The sequence below is a fragment of the Ambystoma mexicanum genome, chromosome 4q (genome assembly GCF_040938575.1).
Source record: "Ambystoma mexicanum isolate Mex_15411 chromosome 4q, UKY_AmexF1_1, whole genome shotgun sequence".
Taxonomy (NCBI): Eukaryota; Metazoa; Chordata; class Amphibia; order Caudata; family Ambystomatidae; genus Ambystoma; species Ambystoma mexicanum.
Genome location: NC_090928.1, coordinates 983,599,032 through 983,620,415, shown reverse-complemented (window position 1 = coordinate 983,620,415; position 21,384 = coordinate 983,599,032). Strand labels below are relative to the sequence as shown.

Sequence of the window (21,384 nt, the reverse complement as noted above, 5' to 3'; positions counted from 1 at the left end):
CCCTCTAGTGGTGACAATGGCAGAGCTATGCAAACAGGACCAATGTATATTGTGATGTGTCAGATAGGATTCTCCCCATAAACCTAGTCTAGTGCCCTCCTCATGTGGCCAGGGAAAGGCAGATGCTTCCTGATCCCGTCCCTTGGGGTGGTGCACTGTGTGAGGATCACATGAGTGGGGCCGTGGGGACAGAACAGGAGGACTGAGATGAACCCCTTCTTAACTTTCCCAATAATCCCACCCTTTTGATGGCTTTTTGCCAAACCAAAGAAGTTGAAAAACCTAATTTTGGGGAAACAAACTATATATCCCAGAATCGTAGAGGAAATGAGACAAACAAGAGAACTGAAGAAGTATGTAGATGTAGAAGTCAGGCAATGAACCCTAATAGTTACTTCAGGAGTCAGGCAATTGATGTGGAGGGCTTACACCTGAAGCCTATTTTCAAACCTGTGAGGCATAAAAGGCTGCAGCAGGACAGGAGAAGAGGAAGGAGCTACAAAAGGTGTTGGAAAGCTAGTAGAAGTAGTAGTAGAGGAACATGAGGGTGGCAATTTATGAGGAAGAATGAACACAGGAAGGGACACTGGAGCATAGAAAGAGCAGATTTCACCTGTAAGTTCTGAGAGAGTCCTGTGTTATCAAAACCTGTATTGCAGAGGCTGCGCAGAGGAAGACACACTGGAAGTGTAGTTTTCCCCATGTGAGTCGATTTGCTGTAATTGCAGAGCTATGGCTATGCAGCAACCCAAGGCCAGAGGCAGGAGGCAAGCCAAGGGTTTCGGAGCAAAAGAAGACCCCAATTAAGAAGGCCGGACCGGAGACACCGGTGCTGCAGAAGGGTGGGGGTCCCAAGTGAGCGCAAAAGAAACATAAGAGGTTGAGAAAATCTGGAGTGAGAAGCACCCCACAATCGCATTGTCCTTGAGGCTGATGAGTAAAGCTCTGCGCTCAGACACACTTAATAAGCCTTGCTGGTAACTGTAACCAGCTACAAAACAACTCACGCAGAATTGAAAGCAAGTAGAAGTTGTTTGTTGCCTTCAAGTACTGTGTTAACAATGAAAATGTAATCCGTGCATCTAATTTGAAAGCTGAAGCCGTCCCGTAGAAAGTGAAGACCTTTTCATTAATTGTTACACACTTGTTTTTATTACCGAAGATTTCATAATCCTTTTCAATCTGGCTTCCGCCCGGTCGGGGCACGGAAAGTGTGTTGGTCTCTGTCATTGATGGCCAGATCCGGTCGGCCAACCAGGGGTAGTGGGGGGTGCCCTGAATCTGCTAGAACTTTCTGCGGCATTCGACACAATACACCACCTTGTGCTGTTGGATCACCTCGCCCTGGCTGGTCCCTCAGGACAGGTTCTCTCCTGGCTCATCTCCTTTTTGACAGACTGAGGCCAGACACTAACACTCTCCTCCTTCTCTTCTGCCTCAATCTCTTTACTCTGTGGGGTCCACTAGGGCTCCGCCTTGCTCAGCATCTACATTCAGCCTCTGGTTTTGCTTAGCCGTACCCACAGCTTCAGGTGTTACTCCTATGCTGATGATACTCAAATCATCGTCCGGTTAGGCTCTGCCCCGCCGGACATAGCATCTCAGTTTCGGAGCTGCCTGACAGCAGTGGGTAAGTAGATGAGCGAAAATTGGCTGAAACTTAAAGGGGACAAGACAGAGGTCTGGTTGGTGCACCACCCCTACGGCCCTGTTTCTACCCTGTCATCCCCCGTCCCAGCCTGGTCCTCTGCCTTTTGGCACACACGCTTGGTCTCTGCCCCATACCTTTGCTGGAAATAAGGAATTTGGGATCCAATTTCTCCTACTTTCTTTCCAACTGTGCCCAGGTAGGTGTCATTTGCAAGGCTGGCTTCTTTCAACTTAGAATCCTAAGCAAAGTCCTACCATTCTTTCCTTTTCACTTTCGTCCCGTGGTGACAGCTTCTTTGGTCCTTAGCCAACTGGACTATTGTCACTATTTCTTGCCCAGCCCTTCTACCTATTTCACCAACTACAACTACTCCAGAACCTTGCTGGCCGATCTGCACAGGTACTACATATGGTTCTCATATTTCACTGGATCTTTACTCACTCCACTGGCTACCTGTACTGCAATGGCTTTAGTTAAGTCACTTACTATAGTTCATCTGGCCTTTTATGGCATAGGAGCAGAATATCTGAAGGAAAAATGCCGCCCCTACCAACCATCCTTTGTGCTTTGCTCTAAAGACACCTGCCTCCTTTCGGGTACCCCGATAACGTTTTGAACTGGTTGGTGGTCGATGCTTCTCAGTGGCAGCAGCCAAATTGTGGAACTCCATTCTGTTCACCCTCTGTGCCACAAACCATCATTTTGCTCTTTGGCGCGCTCGAAAGACCCTGTTCTAACTCCTTGATATCTGCCTTAAAATTCCTGCTGTACTCCTTCAGCGCAAAGATGCCTCGGCATACGTGCGCTTTATAAATAAAGATAGTATAACATAAAAGAAGGTCAAGCGTGACCAATTACGTTTCCCAAAAGCAGTCAGAAGTTGTCTCTAACGTAACACAGGAATACAATTCCATTAAGTGTAAGATTTATCTTAAAGGGTGGTCGCAAGTGCCTAATTATGGTTTCACTATGAAGATTAAACCTTGTAGATACCTGAATTGATATTCTTTATTTTAGAACGTGGCTAGACAGAAGCAAATAACAAGCAATACCCTTGCCAATAGGCTAATCCTGTTTCCAGTGAAGCAATTGAACTTGAAAGGTGAAGTCATCAACTATCCAGTAGCGTTGTTACCTGGAGCCTGAAGAGTGGCACTATGGCTTCGGGCTAATTACTTGGAAAGAAGGGGTGTGAACAAGTCTGGAGAAAGGGAACTGGGAGCTTGGAAAGAACTTTGGGAAATAACTTGTAATACTGAACACTATTGAAGTTGAGAGGAAGTCAGTCTACTGGGTAGAGGCAGGTTACCTGTGGTGGCAGTCGGACAGACAGAAGAAGAGGCAGAGAGGTTGCCCCTTTTGGAAGTCCCTGAAGGGAAGAGTTCCTTGCCTACCTGTATAGGTTGAAGTGCCTTGTCATTAATGCCTAATAACTTGAAGTATAAGACTGAAACAGAAGTACCTGAAATGTGGTGGTTTATAAAATGGTCAGTGGATGTTAGAGTGAAGAGGTTTGGAGTAGTAGCAGACTGAGACAAAAGTGAATGTTCATATGGTAACAACAGCAGAACGTTGGTTATTAAAAGAGAAAAAACAACCGAAAGAGAAGCATCCAGACAATTATACCGAATATACTCCAGATGTATTAACTAATTATAAAGTTGTAGATAAAGAAATTCTATTCATTGAATCGTGTTACCCAACATTGAAGAGAAGATATCCAGGATGAACATTGCTGCTATTTTCTTGGCTGGAATTAGAAGTAATTGTATTTTTTTATTTATAACATGCTTAATAGCCAGAGGTTTCCAAGCACGGACCCGGGGATCGAACCTGTGTTACTCCACGTCGTCCTGCTTCCAAGACGAGCGGGTTGCCCCTAAGCTATCATCCGAGACTTTTCAGGGGAAGGGGATATTTTCAAGCAAAACCGGAGAATTGTTACCTGAGGATTTTTGTTTGATGAACTTTTATTTTGACTTGGAACTGCCAAAAAAGACTGAAAAATGTTCAAAAAGACTTCTCTTTTGAACATTTTGATGTTGACCCTGAGAAAGGAATTATCCCAGGACAGGTGAAGGCCATCTAGATATTTCATGTTTATTATTTAATGTTGCTTTATTATTATTATTTCTGTTTTTGTTTAAAGTGAGGGCCAGTTTACCTATGTTAGGAGTTTTTCCCTTAGCCATTAGAGTAGGTAGGGAATCTCCCAATACAGTAGGGGGAGGAACAAGTTACTTACCTGTAACTACTGTTCTGCAGCATGGGTCTGGCATGGATTCACATGCTCATGAATATTTCCAGTCGTCAGGCTGTGAATCCTCAGTAAAAGAAAAAACTGTTTCACTTTCACTTACAAAATGTATTTCTCCTTTAAACCGATCACTGTCCTCTGGGTCATACTGCCCCCATCCAATGACAGTCAGCTCCCCAAGTCTCTCCTCTAGCAGCCATATTCAAATTTGGTAAGCATGTAAAGTGGCAGTATGACCAAGAAGAGCCACAGAGGGGTCGGAAGGAGGGTTTGCATGTGGTTACATGCCAGACCCATGGTGGAGAACAATAGTTACAGATAAGTAACTTGATCCATCTCCAGCATGGGGTCTGGCATGGATTCACATGCTCATGAATAACCAATACATAGCAGTACAACATTACACAACCACGGGAGGTGTCAAGGCTCAACAGAGGCAATTATCTCTTAGCTCTGGAACAGACCTCAAGCAAAAAGGTTGCGTAGCACTGCCTCGCCGACCGAAGACTCCTCCCTGGAATATCAATCAACCCAGTAGAACATTGTGAAGGTGTGCATGGACCTCCGCACAGCAGCTCTGTAGATGTCCAGCAGGGCAACACCAGACAGGAATGCTGTCGTCGCAGCGATCACTCTGATGGAGTGGGCTCTCGGACGGCCAGGCAGCGGTTGGTTCACCAACCGATGACAGTGCATGATGCAGCCGCAGAGCCACCTTCAAATGGAAGCCTTGGACAAGGCCTTCCCATGATTCACACAACCAAAGTTCACAAACTACTGTGAAGTCATCTGAAAATTCTTTGTGCATGCCATGTAGAACTTCAAGGCACGAGCAACGTCCAGCGAGTGCAAGGCCCTTTCAGCCGCTGACGAAGGCTTCGGGAAAAAAACAGCTAACACCAAAGGCTTGTTGAGGTGGAATTCCGACTGAACCTTCGGCCTGAAAGAGGAGTGCGTCCGCAGCACCACCCTCAATACGTGGAAAGTCCGGTATGGTTGTTTGCAGGATACGGGAAAAGAAAAAGTTCCCTGTTAGGGAACTCACGTCCCCTGCACCCTGCACACTGTCTTATAGCCAAATAATTAATAGTAAGTGGCAAGTGGTTCCTAATGAGGGCCAAGGCTTGCTACTAATCAATTTGATGAAGCAAAGTCATTTTATGTGCACATTTTGAGAGGTTCAGATTCAAATGCTAAACAATATTCAAATAAATATTCAATTGTCAATTAATTCATTTATTTAATGAGACCCCCGGCATTAAAATATGCATTGAATAAGGAAGTATCCTTTATGTCCATAAGGAACTATTGTTGAAAAGATGAAAATAATGTGAATTTTTGTAATATGAATTAAGGTAAATATATTTGTTCTAATGACAATCACGTTACAAATATGAAGTGATTTTGACAATCCATAAGATATAGTACTTACATCAGTTTACTTTTTTTGAACATGTTACAAACATATTTATGTCACTTATGTTATCTCTGTTCTAACTTTTTTGTAGAAATCTTGTGATCAGATGCCCGTGATGAAGAGTTTTACTCGAAACGTGTTGGGCAATATGTACATTAAATACATGAATTGACATATGAATCGTTATCTGAATATTGTTTTAGCATCAAAATGTGCACACCAAATGACTTCACTTCATCAAATTGGTAAGTAGCAAGCCTTGTCCCTTATTAGGAACCACTTGCCACTGACTATTCATTATTTGGCTTTTTAGGCCACAAGAAAGTGTGCAGGGGACATGAGTTCCCTAACAGGGAACTTTATCTTTTTCTTTGTCAGTTATTCAACCTATATGCCAAGGTTGTTTGTTTTCTCCACCGCACCTATAAATACATTGACTATTCTGGTGGGGAAAAAAATAAAAATCACATTATGTTCAAAATCTGGTTTGAAAATTCCTTTGAAATATCATAAGAAGGTGTGCATTGTGTCAACTTGGTGTTTGCAGGATAAGGCCTGGGTCTCACCCACCCAACTGGCGGATGCGATGCCCACAAGGAAAGCCGTTTTCCACGAGAGGAACTTGAGAGGGGCCTGATGCATATGCTTGAAGGCCCCCCCATGCGCCTCGTCAGCACCATGTTTTGTGTTCCTACGTCGGGTCAGGAGCCTTCACCGTAGGGAAAGATCGAAAAAGTCCTTGGAGGAACTCCTTGACGAGTCGATGAGACCAAAGTAAAGACCTTCCAGGAGACCTGGTGTAGCGGGAGATAGCCACGAGGTGTACCTTGATCGAGGCGTGCGCCAGTCTTGCCTTGTCGAAGGATAGCAAGTATGGAAAAATCTGCAGGGCCGTGACCTTCAGGGGGGTAATCTTCTGAGACTGGTACCACGTAGCGAAATGCTTTAACTTGTGACAGTAGCACTTCAAAATCGACTACACCATGGCCTTGTCGAGGACCTCCCTGCAGTCCGCAGGCAACTCATATCCACAAGTCCTGCACTTCCTTGGAGAGCGCTGGGGATCGAGTGCCCCCTGTTTCCTGATGTAGAACATGGTGGTGGTGTTGTCTGTGAAGATCCTCACCACCTTGCCCTTCAGAGACAAAAGGAACGACTTGATGGCCCAGAACACTGCCCGTAACTTCAGGATGTTGATATGGATATACTTTGTTTCCGGCAGCCACAGGCCTCTGGCGTGCAAGACGTCCGGTGAGGGCTCTGCAGCCTTCCAGGGAAGCGTCTGTGATGACCGTCTCCTGCTATGGAGGGTTTTGAAATTGTGCCCCGGGCGATGTTGGAGCGGATGCCCCACCACTTTATCGCCTGACGGAACTCTTCGTCAAGCAGGATCTTTTCCTCAAAGCTTCCGGACACCTGTATCCAGCGAGCATCCAGGAACTCCTAAAGAGGTCACATTTGCAACCTGCAGAGCCAGATGAGGTAGCTGCAGTATGACATCATGCCGAGCAACGGCTTGATGGTCCGCACTATGGCCGTCTTCATAGACAACAGTCGCTGTACCTTCCCTTCAATGACTGTTACCCTCTCCTCCAAGGACGACACCAGGCAGGACACTGTATTGAGTCTGGCTCCTAGGAACAGTGTGTTCTGCGATGGCATTAAGTAGAATGTTTTGTAGTTGAAGGAGAATCCCAGATCTGTCAGTAGCAGGATGGTTGCCTCCTTGTGTCCAAAGGCTAACTCCCACTGCCAGTCATTGAGGTATGGGTATACATAAATGCTCCATAGACGTAGATGGGCCGCCACCGGTGCCAGGCATTTTGTGAACATTCTGGGGGCCGACTTCAATCCGAAAGGCACTTCCTTGAACTGGTAGTGCTGACCCTGCAATACGAAATGCAGAAACTTCAGATGTTTCTTGTGAATGGGGACGTGTAGATGGCGTCCTCCAGGTCCAGCGACATCAAGAAGTCTCCTTCCTCCAGTTGGCCGAGCACGTGTTGCAACTTGACCATCCTGAAATTTTGGGGTTTCAAGTATTTGTATTTAATATTTTTATATAGTGCTTTAATCCAAAGCGCTTCACATAAAACAACTTAAATACAATAGAAGCAGAAGGTACAAGTCATGAGTCAAATCATCGAGATCAGTAAGTAGAACAATTTGCCGAGATCATAACATTAAGAACCATGGTAGGGGTAGAAAGGGAGGAAGTAGTAAAGAATTGTCAGGAGGGAGGATGAAGAAGAAAATGGTCAGCAGAACAGATGTGGTGAGAGGGAGAGTAGAAAGGAGGGAGAAGAGGTAAGGAGGGGCACGATCATGAAGACATTTAAAGACAAGACAGAGGAAGTCAAATTTGAGTTGAGAATGAAAGGAGAGCCAACCAAGAGAGGAAAGCGAAGACGAGATGGAGTCATGAGGAGAAAGGGAGCAGAGAGTGCATATTGCAGAATGGTAGAGGGATTCGAAGGGGGCCAGATGAGACTAGAGACTGCTCAGAAGTTGCTCCTGGGGGATGAGGGAAGGGTCAGTTGGGGGGAAATGTTTAATATGTTGAAAAACCAATAAAAAGAGTTAAAAAAAAGATTAGAAAGAGACCCAACCACGTAAGAGGGTGATGGGCAGTGAGATAGGGAAAAGTATACCAATGTATACGTACAACTCAACACTTTCTGGGGAACAGGGGACTCGCCAACTCCCTCGCAAAGCATATGGGGCTGGTCTTGTGCTGGCACTGACCTGGTACGCCGCCTATCTCAATTTGCAAGGTCCTCCGCTCCCACTGACAGGGTCCCATCCATTACACTCTAAATATATGCATAAAAGTAATAGGACTGGGATGTTCAAAAAGAAATTCTATCAGAATGTACTTCTACTGGATTTAGAACCTAAAACGAAATTCCTATAACTTTATTTTATCTTAGAGGAATTAAAGGGGTTCCTAGTCAAAAAACATACAAAGAGGAATTCAAAATGGTTCATTTTTTTAAAGTTGTGAATAAATGAAGAGGTATGTTTCAAATGGTTTCTTTTTAAAGGGGTAGACAAGCTTCCTGGGAATCAAACGCTTTCAATAGCAGAGCTCCAAACTCAAATTACCTATCAAAATCCCCCTGTCTATTTTGTATCCCTCTGGATTATTCTATTTCAGAACATTTAATTACAAAAAAGGCTGTTACCAGATATCGGGCCTTTTAATTCATTAGCCAAATCAATTAAATAGTATCAAGAAGCATTCCAGGGGGCCCTTTCCTCTCTCTCTTAAAATTAAACTAATTTCCTGGGCTGATTTCTAAAACATATACCTTTCCAAACCCCACCCCCCCTTTCAGAGTTTCAGAGTGCTATTGCCAAAGGAATCATGGTTAAATACAGTGGGGCAGCTATTACCATCAATTTGATTTTGTCTAATAAATTGCATGAACAGGAATCAGACTCTGGCATATTGCATGAACCCATGCGGTTGGCACTGTCCACTGGTTGGACACGGGACAGCACTGAGCATTCAGGTCATCGGATTCTACACAGCACCATTGGATCTGTTTAAGATATTGTCTCCCAGCTTTGGTCCCCATGCTGGCTAAATTAGAAAATCCTTAAAAACTGATCTGCCAATGGTCATTAGTTCTGTGCACATTTTAAATAAGGCGTTACAGTACATCTTGGATACATTAATCTAAGTTTCATTAAAACAAAACAAAAAGCACCTTGTAGTGAAACTGTCATTTGGGGAAGTAATGATGATGATCTGGAACTTGCCTTAAAAAAGCAACACCATCTTCAAAGAGGGCTTTCAACTCAATGCTTGTATTCTCATTTTATTTTGAGTTTGAAATGAAGACACACACGCTTAAACAAACACAGCGGTTCTATCTATCCTCCCATCCATTAAGCTGAATGATTATTGTTCTAATGAGCGCTGAATAATAAATGTTACACACAACATTGTGTTGCTGCACAAGGGGTTTTCGGTTACATTTAACAAGAGAAAAATGTTCAATTTTAATAATAACTAGAAACTATGGTTCAATTAAAACAGAATTATAATTCTGGTATTATTTAGAATTAGCATATTGCATCCCTTTACCATTAAGAGCACTGAAAGGAAAATGACAGCTCTTCAGGTTGCATCTTTAGTAGCACATTATACAAGAAGAAACATCCACATTCTGTTGCTTTTGTTTCAATAAGGTCTACACCTACCTCCCTCTTGTCGGTTGGTTTTTGCTCTTTGCTGTCAAGGGGGAGGGCAGTAAAGGGGGGCACTGTTCAGCAACGAGCAGATGAGGGCGTACGCCTCTGCATCTCCGTTGGAGCAGCGACATCCTGCTATTTAAATCCTGTTCCCTGTTGCTATCCAGCTGTAATTGCTAATTGCGACGACTCTGGATAGCGCACGAGCTACGCTACATCCTAGAAGTTTTTTTAAAACATTTTTTAAGGAAAACAGGGCCGGGAAACCCTACAAGTCGAGGCTGGCAGCTGGCGAATGTGAGGCGGGCTAGGTGCCATCTTGGTGAGGTGGCTGCGACACCATCAGGCTGTTGTGACAGTGAAGGCACAGGGCCCCCTGGCAAAGGAGCCCACCGGCGCATGGCAGGTAGAAGAGTGGACAGGGCTGGCAGAGGGGTAAAGCTTCTCCATGCTGGGGGCTCGCACCATGACAGACCAGACCCCCGTGGAAGCAGCAGGACCCCGTCTCGCGTAGGTGGGGACTGCGGTAGGTGGTGCTTCGGGGCCTCCAAGAAAAGAGACTAAAGCAGCAAACTTCGGAAGCAGCATTGGGTGGGAATATATACCTCAGCCTGTTACGTAGCTCCTGTGCCCTGCAGAAGTGCTCAGGAATTCAGGGCCTGCAGCGGTGAGCTCTGGAAGGCGGGAGCCAGGTGACGGCTGAGTACAGTGAGGCCCGGCAGGCAGCAATGAGAGGAGTGGGAGGAGGTGGGCGCCTCTACCCTCGGAGCGCCGGACTGACGGGCAGCTGGCTCACCTAGGATATCAGTAACCTACTGCTAATAACAGCGGCTCGGGCAGCGGCAGTTAAATCCTTGCAGTCTGTCTGCAATAAGGACTAAACAAGCATAGCACATCGGGCCCTACAACAGGAGCCAGGTTGACGGCAGGGGAGCAGAGCAAAGTCAATTGGGGAGCCCAACTTGGCCAACATAAATCCTGAAAACTTCCACGTGTCTCAGAAAAGAGGAGACAAACTCCTATCAATCCTGTGTGGCAGAATTGGACTTTGCCAGGAAAGGCTGGGGGAAAACAAAGCAGTGGCGAGGACTAGAGGTCGGAAGGCGTTCCCTGGAGCACGGGCGCAGCTCTTTGGTCCCAGGACAGCGCGGTGGGGAGGTCAGACTAAGAGCGGCACAGGCCACCGGGGCAAGCTTGGTCATTATCTAGGGCAAAAACTCTCCTGGGCCCGGTCCAGAAAGGAGAGCGGCTCAGGGTGGCAGGCGGCTGTGGCGGACAAAGCCTCCCAGGACCAAAGGAGGAGGCGTGCGGTGGATTGCCTGGGGGGTACAAAGGGCAGAAGGGTGAGAAGGGTGGACAGCCCTGCTGGCAGGCCATACAAGAAGTCATGGTCAAGGGCACATCCAGAAAGGCAGGGCATCAGCACAAAATGGACTTGTACACAGTGTGCTGCCCCCCCCTATACACTCCCCACCTTAGGGGAGGGAAACACCGGGAGGGGACGCTTAATATATTCAGCTCGCCCTCAAGAACATCATGGGGGCCACAGGGGAATCTAGAACCTCTGTGGAAGAAAAGAAATCAATGGCCTTGCGGGGGAAGTATCCTTCCTGAGGCAGGATCTGCGAAAGCTCGCCACGGGGGTTGGAGAGTTGGAGCAGTGCATCTCTGAAGATGCTATTAGATGCCTGGAGAAACAAATGGCTGCAGTCTCCCAGAAACGTACTCACCTAGAACAGAGGACAGAAGACAGCGAGGGGAGATCAAACTGCACTAACCTACGCATTCCAGGGATGCCTGAAGAGAAGAGGACTTTAATGAGGTGATGGACTGGGGCCTTGACAGAACATACGTTGGCGCCAGGAACCACAAGCTCCCCACTAAGTTGCGCTCTTTCGCCCATGCACTGGGTTGGGTGGATACATGGAGGTGACTGCATGCAGCAGAAAAGAGGTACTCATTTTTCTCAGGGGTCCGTGCCTCTATGTCAAAGATTGACTACTTTTTTGTCCCATCCAATATAGCCCACAGGCTAATAACTGTAAAATTCCAAGCCAGAGGGATCTCAGACCATTCCCCGGTTAGTCATTGAGCTCAAAAGAGGACGTGCTGTGCTGTGGCGCCTGAACATTTACTACATTACTACATGGGGGAATCCTGAATTTGTGGAATTATTTTCCAAAAAAAACAGAGAGATACTTCTATATGAATGATGGGACAGTTGACAGTCTGGTTACTCTATGGGAGGGCTACAAAGCAGTGCTCCGAGGGGAGCGCTGTCACTGGTGGTAGCCAAGTGCAAAAACTATACTTAGGCAGTAGAAGAGGCAGAGAGGGCCGCATGGCGGAAAGAGGAAGAGGAAGAGTTCCTTGTCCCTGGGTTGCCAGCAGCATGGACGTCCATGTCTAAGGCGCATTAGAGACATTACGTAACGTGGCCTTGGACAATGCCAGTGCAGCGCACTGGGCTAGGCAAAATCAGATTCACAGGGAGTTCTCTTGGCAGTGGGGATGAGCGTGCTTGATTAGGTGGCTCTCCCGAGACTCCCCGCACAGCAGGTCTTGGGCATAGAGGTGGACATCTCTGAAGAAGAGACATCTGTAGCACTTGTGCAGCTGCAGACAGACAGGTAAAGCTGTGGGACCCAACAGCTTCCCGGTGGACGTGTGGAAGCAGCTGGGGAGAGGGTGATTGGGCTGCTACACTGCCTCTTTACGCAATGTAGACAGGATGCGTTTCTCCCATTGTATCTCAGAAGGCTCGCATAGTGGTTCTCCAGAAACAAAGCAAGCCACCCGAGCAATGCGCATCCTACAGGCCAATATCACTGATCAACAGAGAAGCCAAGATTCTCACCAGAGTTCTAGCAATCGCATACTGGGGGAAATTGGTTCCCTGATTCACCCAGACCAATGTGGGATCATGCCCTCTAGATCCACATGCATGAACCTCTGTAGTGTACAATTTGCATGAGCCAGGCCACTGAGATACCTAGCATTTGACTTTGAAAAGGCATTTGATTCGGTGAGCTGGGATGGCCTCTGGGAGATCATGAGCCAAATGGGGTTCGTAGACAACTTCTTGTCCTTGGTCCATCCTCTTTACAGCTCTCCTGAAGTGTTGATTAGAGTAAATGGGATCTCCTCTCAGACTTTCACCCTTAGACGGGGCACGAGGAAGGGGTGCCCCCTCTCCCAGCTGTTGTTCACACTGGCCATAGAGCCGCTTGCAATGGAACTAAGAACAAGCCAGGACTGTGCAGGATTCAAATGGCTGGGCGGGGGGGTTGGTGGGTAAGGGGTGAAGAAGGGTCTCACTCTATGCAGACGATCGCCTGATTTATATGAGTAACCCTGCGGTATCGTGCCCGTTTGTGACCTGTATACGAACAGACTACCAAGATTTTAGTGGGCTTAAAATAAAATGGCAAAAATCAGTCCATTTTCAGTTTCAGGGGGGTGAGGATGCGATCCCGCGGGACTGCCCGTATGTGGTTGCTGTCTCGGGCCTCAAATACTTGGGTATTCACCTGAGCCTGTGCCTCTTCTCCCAGCTCAATCTCTCCCCTGTGGCAGACAAGTTCACACTAGACAACACACTGATAATTTCTCCCACTGCCCTTCCTGGGCAAGACATCTCTCTTCAAAATGTTGACTCTTTCCAAGTTTCTTTATGTGCTGCAGAATGCCCCACTCCAAATTCCCAAGCAGGTTTTCACTGACATCAAGGGATCCATACATGGGTTACTGTGGGGAGGGAAAACCACCACGAATGGCCCTGAAGGTCGGTATGGGAAGGCAGAATAGGCCTCCCCAATCTCCAACGGTATTATTGGGCCGCTCAACTAGGGGGAGTGAATGACTGGCTACATTGGGACCCGGCTCCCTCACATTGCGATTGAGAAGGGTTGGATGATGGGGAGGCCACCTAGACAGGCACTGTACCGGGTCGGGTGCCCTCTGTAGATTTTACAGCACACGTGTCCGATATGGGTGGACGCACACCAAGACATTGGATGGGGAGGCAGGCCGACCCTGGACCAGCCCAACTGGCGTAATGCACACCTGCCTAACTTGCTTAAGATGGCAGCTGGCAAGCAAAGTTGATACTTGCCTCAGCAGATATGATACACAAGGGCTGACTTTGCCTGTTCAAAATGTTACAGGAAAAGCATTGTTTGCCGGGCAGGGAACAGTATAGATATGTGCAATTGGCACACGTCATGGGTGCTCAGTTCCCCTTTCTGCAGGAGATCCCGAATTGCTACCCCCTGGAGGCTAACATACTCCCTGAGGGTATCCATTCCAAGGTAATCTCCACATTGTCCCAAGTGATAACTGCATTTGTCACTAGGAAACTGACCCATCTGAAGGATAGATGGTAGCGGGATGTGGGGCTGCTGAAACCAGAAGAATGGGTGGAGGCTCTCATGTTTACAAGGGAGGTTGGGATTCGGCTGATACAATATAAGATACTATAGCGGGTGTATACTTCTCGAGCAGCACAGCTTCACTGGGGCATTGCAAGAAATTATGTATGTCAGATATGGATGAGAGGGGGCACCGTTTACCACATACTGTGGGATTGCACGCAAATCCAAGTCTTCTGGGAGAGGTGCATACGCAAACTGTCAAACAGTAATGGGGGCTCAAGTGTCTTTTGATCTGAAATTAACACTCCTAGGGAACTGGGGAGAAGCCTAGTTCACAAAATAAGATAAAATGTTTCTGGATGTAACAATGGTGCTTGCCAAGAGGGTTATTGCAACACTATGGGGGGCTCTCCAGACTGCTAGAGACTGAGCCAAAGGACTGCAGAAGTCGACGTCTATCCCTTGAGAGGAGAGTGTACAAGGCAAGGGGTTGGCCTCAAATATTCCTGAAGATATGGGGCTGATGGGTCGGGGAGAGCTGAGGTAAAATTGTGTTCTGCTTTTGTCTCTATCCCGGACCTTTATGATGTTGCGATGCCACCCGCTGAGACCATCTTTACCACCCACATTATATTATTGGCTATTAAGTTATCCTGTAGATGTTGATGTATCAAGCACATGCATACTGATGTTTTGTCTTGTTTGGTATTCCAAAACTAATAAAAGGTTATGATGAAAGAGAGGAGAGAGGGCAGTCCTGGCAGCCACTCTGCATGGCACATTTGACTCGGCCTACAACACATGGCCTGCACCCCTGGCATGTAGTTCAGGCTCAGCCTTCACAGATGCTGGCGAGCACTCTTTTTACAGCAAGTGATTTAATTTAATGCACACTCAACAGAAACTTTAAACCTCTAAATGGGTCTTCAGATCACAAACAATATTTGCTGCTTACCTCCACATTCTGATTGGCTAGTAATGGTCAGGTCATCAAATGCACTTGCATCTTTTCGAACTAAAAGAAAAACAATTACAATAGTTATTACTACCAACATGATAAAGTTGTACACTTCTTACAATGTGCATAATGTCCTCTCTAGTAGAGATCAAGAAAGCTTTACAAGAGAATTGTAAAAGGAATAAGAAGTATTGTTTAAAAAGCAACATCCCACCGTGTCTACTGATCCAATAAAAGCTACGTGCCACAAGGTGAAAACTTCATAAAGAGAAAATCGAATAATAAGCAGACAAAAAAAATACTATTTGCAATTCATAGGGGATTTTTTCATTGCAGGATTGCTGGTTATCTTAAATATACTTTAATTATGTGTAATTTAAGTTGGATAAAAATTGCCTATCATCAAATATAAACATTTTTGGTGATGGTATTTACAATAAGTGTGCATGACTGGAAAGTGAGAGCAAGTGCGATAAGTAGCAAAGCCTCCCTACTTAAGCAGCCCCCAGCCTCTTTTCCTTTACAGTTGGTGAACAGGTTCAAGATTATCTTAGTCACATGAACCAAGTCCCACCCACCTGTCAATCACTGCTAACATTGGACGCCTCCTTGGTTTGCCGTCCTTTCTCCCTACCTAAGCAGCCCTCCAGCCTATCTTCCCTTGAAGTTGGTGGGGAGGCACCAGTGGATCTTGGTCACATGACCTAAGCCCCCACACACCTGAATATCCCAGTCTTTTTCTTCCTTAACTATTAAATGAAGACCGTCTCACGCCTGAACGTCCAAAGACAAGAGCAGAGGAAGAACAGGGGAGTTGCTGTTTGGAGCGGGTAAGCTCCCTCAAATATGTGCATTCCCCCTCTCGCCGACCAGCTCATCCCTTTCACCGCCACTCATCATCAACCACGATACTCACCAGCAACAGCGTGGATACCGCATCACAGCAACTTCACCCGCATCACCATAGACCCTATTAGCACACTATCATCCACCACTACATGGAAAATGATGATTGCCAATCTCCGCTCAGCAATCAACCATGCAGTAGACATAGCTGACCTCATCACCAGACATGACTTGGATGCCATTTTCATAAGAGAGACCTGGATAACATCCACCTCCACTTACATCCTGGTTGTCCTCATCCCCAACGGCTACAGAATTCTACGAGCCCATCCAAACAGAAGCCTCACCATCATTCACATGGCATCATGATCATTCACCCACCTGGACATCGCCAATATTGCCTCTGTGAAAACCTTTCCTGCTCTCCCCAATGGACAAAGTCACTTTTCACCTCATCTACAGAGCACCCAAGCCAAACACCTCCATCAAAGAGTTCACAGACTTGATCACCACCATGTCTTTCATGCATGTCCACAAAATCTTCCCCGGCGTCTTCAACATCCCTGGCAACCCAACAACCAATTCAACGAAGGAAGATCTCACTGCCTACTCAACGCTCTGAACTTCACACACACACGAAAGACCCAATTCACAGGAAAGGTAATATCCATTATCAACCCGCTCAGCCCACCCTGCATCAAAGCTCTCCAATCCACACTCGACTAGTCAGACTATCTGGCAATCCCCTTTGAAATGAGTCACACCACATCATTAAAGCAACCCCCTTGCAAACCCAGCAAGTGAGCATTCAGATCATTCAAAAACTTCCTATTGGAGGCATACTCCATCTCACATGGGCAGAATCTATCTCAAATGAACCAGGATTGTGACACACTTCTCCAAGAACTCCACCCCCACAACCAGCATCAATTGCCATGCCCCAGTGAAACAAAGCTCCCTCAAGCCTAAACCTCCTGCACAAGCGAACCGTCAGAAAACAAGAAAGCACTTGGTAAAACTCCTGCAGCACATCCGACCTTGCCCTGCTCCAGGAACACTGTGATAAATGCAGACGACTGATCACCAATGCCAAGGCTAACTACTACCCAAAATACTATAACCAAGGGCAACAATGAAAGCAGAGGCTCCTTCAAAGCCATCAAGCACTGCATCAAACCTCTGCTTGGCCCGCCCCTACTGCACTCCATCGAAAAATCCACTGCCTTCAACTTGATCAACAAGATCAGCATGATCTGCCAACAGACACCAACGCTACAACTGATAGCACATTACACAGTCCATCTCACAAAACTGCAACTACCTGGACAACTTTCAAGGCACTCACTATTGAAGACCTCACTGCCACCCTAGAATCCCTCAAGGACACATTGTATGCAGAGGACGTCCTCCATACTCAAGACCCTTTTGATTGAAGTACTCCTGCCTTACCTGACAATCATCAACAAGGAACATTCCCCTCGACCTCCAAGATTGGACAAATCCTCCCGCATCTCAAGAAACCAACAATGGACCCTGATGACCTCAGCAATTACCGGCCCTTCACCCATCTTCCCTTTCTAGGTAAAATCCTTGCGAAAGAAGTATTCACACAGCTCCTCCAACAAATCGAAGCAAGCCATAAAATAAGCAGTGTTGCACAGCAATTTGCAATGCAATTCTATCGATTTTCTAATCAAATTGACACTTGTGTATCAACGCTAGCTATTCAAGTTACACTGTTAAATGAAAATACACAGCTTGCCCTGCATTCCTCTCTTGCCCTCAGGGCTCTCTCCACCCTCTTTTCTCTGTTAACTGCACATTCAAAGGGGCTAAAAGAGAGAGAGGGCAGCAGTAATCATCTCCTCCGCTCTTAAGTGACCAAGGCATGTGTGGGACTGCTATGCAAGACTATTACTGGTTTGCAGTTATTTGAAAAAGAATCAGGATGATAATTTTATCAAGCTAACTATATCCTGTCTTGCAAAGACCAGTAGGTGTTAACTTGACAGTCAAGCAACTTAATTCCTTAAAATCTTAGTTACATAATGCATAATTACAGTAGTAATACTGTAAAACACTAACTTAAACTTTACTGTAAACCATAGAGATTAGTGTATCCAAATTTCATAGTGCCCACTATATTTCATTTTGTTGGGGAAGATGCATCATATTGACGAGTGAACACATTTTTTTAAATATATTTATTTTAAACCAAGGCAGAGTGACAACAGTGTAGAAAATGACAAAGACAGCAAGATATATAGGTCAGGACCATAAATCCCCTCTACTCCCCCCTCCTACACCCACCATGATCATCAGTTTGGGGGCGCTGCCCCCTAGTGTGTTTCCTCTTTTCAGGAAGTGTTCTGGTCTCTCAAGGCGCGCCGGATATTGGTGGGTTTGTAAGTCAGTGCGGGGAATCTATAGTAATACTCCAACACGGGGGCCCAAATGTTCTGGAAGCGATGGAGAATTCCGGTCCTTGCTGCTGTGACCTACTCTGCAATCAATATGTCCCATATCTTTCCCCACCAATGGGCCATAACAGGGCCTTCCGAGGCTTTCCAGAAGCGGGCGCCCACTATTTTTCCCGCCAGAAGGCACTGAGTCAGAGGTTTGGCTCTGCTTCCGGAGCGTGGGTAAACCCGGGTATCAGGCCCACCAAGAGGACGGGCTCAGGCTCCAAGGGGAGAGCTGTCTGGGTGATTTGTTCAATAGTGGCTAAACATTGTTTCCCGAATTGTTGGATCTTCGGGCATGCCCACCACATGTGGAAGAAGGAGCCCGGCTGGCCGCACCCTCTCCAGCAAGCATGATCGAGGGAGTGGTTCATGTGGTGGAGCCCAAGGGGGGAATAGTACCACCGCAGCAAGATTTTATATGCGCATTCTCTGTTAGTGACACAGACGGATGACGTATGTGTTCGAGACCAGGTGACCACCCAGGTCTGGTCCTCAATCGGGTGTCCCAGGTCAGCATCCCACTGGGCCATGCAGTGGGTTTTTGAAGCTAGAAAATCTCCCAGGAATCGCCTGTATAGGGTAGAGATCTTTCCTCGGACTGGGAGATCTTCAAGGGTTAGTTCAAAGGCAATAAGGGGGCGTGTAGCTGCTTGGAGAGTTTGGGGGTGGGATGTAAGCGGATTCAATTCAACACTACAGCTAAGTCAATGCCTAGTCTGGGATGCTGATGGAAACCCTTATTGATATATTTTTATGTCCAGTTCATGTACTCTGGATGACAACCCGTATATCACACCCCTCTCTTAGAATCCCCCTGACCCCACTGAGCCAAGAAGTAGGTTTGTTTCGCAAATTAAAAGGTTTTATTTGAAAAATTAAACAGTATATATATATATATATATATCACACTTTTATAATAAATTAATAATTGATATAACACTTATGAATATAATGTTGATCAACAATGGGTAATCTGACCCTAGCACACTTCTTTACAATCAATGAGGAGTTGGTATAGGATGGATAAGGCAGCGAAAATACTTTTATGGTTTCAAGGGAAAAGCAATGAGGAATGAAATGCAGTACAGAAATAACTTGATATGATTTTAGCAAACGATAATATAATCACTTTTTCTCTGGCAATTCACCCCCCTCCCCCCCTATGCAATGTAAGAAATGGAAGGAGAGCACACAGTCTTCAAGGATCCCAACAAACATGCAATACGAAATGCAGTTCTCCCCCCTAGCAAGCTTAGAGAAAAACAGGTATGATTTTAAAACACAGGCCCAAAATGCTTTGAATGTGGTGGCAATGAAGTGAAATGATGCTAAAATTGATTTTAATTCCCTGTAGGAGGTTCAGGGTGAGTGGTAGACACTTTAAATCAGTTCAGGTCAGCCCTAACAATGATTCAGGGATGGTTATTAGGTTGCAAACGAATGTTAGCAGTTCAAGCAAAAGCGGCTATCTTTTTACAGGTGAAGAAATCAGGCCAAATTGCAAATCGCGGTAATTTTTGCCAGTGTGTAAATCGATTGCGGACAAAGTATAAGGAGTCGGTTCTAGGTTCGTTGGAAAGCCTGCAATCTCAGCTTTAAATTTCGCTTCTATCACTAACGGTTCAAGAGATACGGCTGATTTCGTGAAGGTAGATTCTCAAAAGAAAAAGTCAAGATCAGAATGACAGATGACAGTTTTAAAGATGACAGAATGACACGATTCTAGGAGGCAGTTCTAATAGGCTAAAATAGTTTGGATTAGATTATTTTAAACTAAGAGATTAGTTCTGGCACAGTCCTAGCTGGGTACTCAATATATTTTGGACAGGAATGCGACTTCGTCACGGATCGGGTCAGGATTGGCTGCTGTCCTCTCGCCACTTGGACTGGTTCTGTGCACAGCACTTCACAGCGATCTGGTCTGGGTCTCCGGTTCTGTTATCGGTTCTGCTCTCAGCACTGCTTTCTGGATACTGCTACAGGTTCTTGCAAAAGTTCTTGGCAAAGAATTCAAACAGCTTGCCCGGCTGTTGAATAGTTTGGTTGGTTTTGAGGCCTGCTGAAGAGGATTCAGCTTGTGGATTCAGGCCTCTCTGCTACAAATTCTGGAGTTCATTTCTGGTCTCTGGAGATTGATGGATTTGAAGTCTGGATCTCTAGATGTGAAGTCTGAAGTCTCCCGGCAAAGCGTCCCGCAAGAAAGTGGAAAGTGAATGTTCACCTGGGTTCCAGTGGCTCTTTTTTATGTGTTTTGAAAATGGGTGCGTGCCTGGGCCTAGCTAAGCCTGCCCCTCTCACTTATCATTGGCCATGCTTTCCTCTCTCCCTTGATTGGGGAGCTGGGTTGTGTGTCATCTTTATGGCTTACAGAAAGACACTCCCCTTGCCAATGTGCACACAAATCTATTTCTGATCCAAATACATATTTCCCAGATACACAATTTGTTGAAATTACATGTACACATTATATGTCCATAAGGTAGTCTCTGTTCCAACTCTGATGTTCCTGGGGGCTTGCATTCAAAAATGACAACATTTTGCGCTTTTTGACTGGTTTTGCAATATTGGATTTTCATCAAAAATTACATAAATGTACACCCCCCTTCTACACATATCCCAGTAAATTTCCATGTCTCTAGCATGAACACAGTGTCTGGAATATTGATAAATAGCGGGGTTCGGTCCTAGAACACCGTAGAAATTGGAGTTTGGACTCAAATCGTGAGGGCATTTTTCATACTAAGAATCTCAAAGTTGTACATTCCTGTCATTTGGTTACAATAAGTTATTGATGTTTCTATAAAATATATATTTGCTGCAATAGGAATCCACACTCAAGTCTGGCCCGCCCCTTGAAGCTGGGTCAGGGATCACATGTCTCTGCTCACAGGCAGCTCTCTGTTTCCAGTCCACACTCAAAATTAACATACCCCATTCAACCGCAGGGGGCTATTGTCTCTCTCCTCCAGGCTGAAGGGGAAACCCCCTCCCTCTCACTCAGAAGGGCCATGTGATATCATGCCTCCTGGTGTGGGCCTCTGGGGTGTTAAGGTTTCCCAGCCTCTTGGCCTCTGGGAACAGCAGGTGGCTAAGATTTTTAATTAACCAACAGGCTTTGAAGTCCCAGTTAGGCTGGATCCTCTTGCACTCCTGAGATACAGTCCTACTGTCAGAGTTTAGACCGCTAGCGCCGGTTTGTGGACAAAGCTGGTACTGC

At 46.1% G+C, this 21,384-nt stretch overlaps 1 protein-coding gene across 6 annotated transcripts in view; it reads right to left on the bottom strand.

Moving 5' to 3' along the window:
* The window catches only part of RPS6KC1 (ribosomal protein S6 kinase C1), a 1,976,431-nt gene that overhangs the window by 1,215,322 nt on the left and 739,725 nt on the right, over nt 1-21,384 (bottom strand). For all 6 annotated transcript variants that reach the window (XR_011268209.1, XM_069608548.1, XM_069608550.1 and 3 more), the window contains one exon: nt 14,854-14,913. Coding sequence is in view for 5 of the 6 variants with exons in the window: in XM_069608548.1 (XP_069464649.1) it covers nt 14,854-14,913 (60 nt within the window). In the remaining variant the exon portion in view is untranslated. The remainder of the gene's footprint in view (nt 1-14,853; nt 14,914-21,384) is intronic.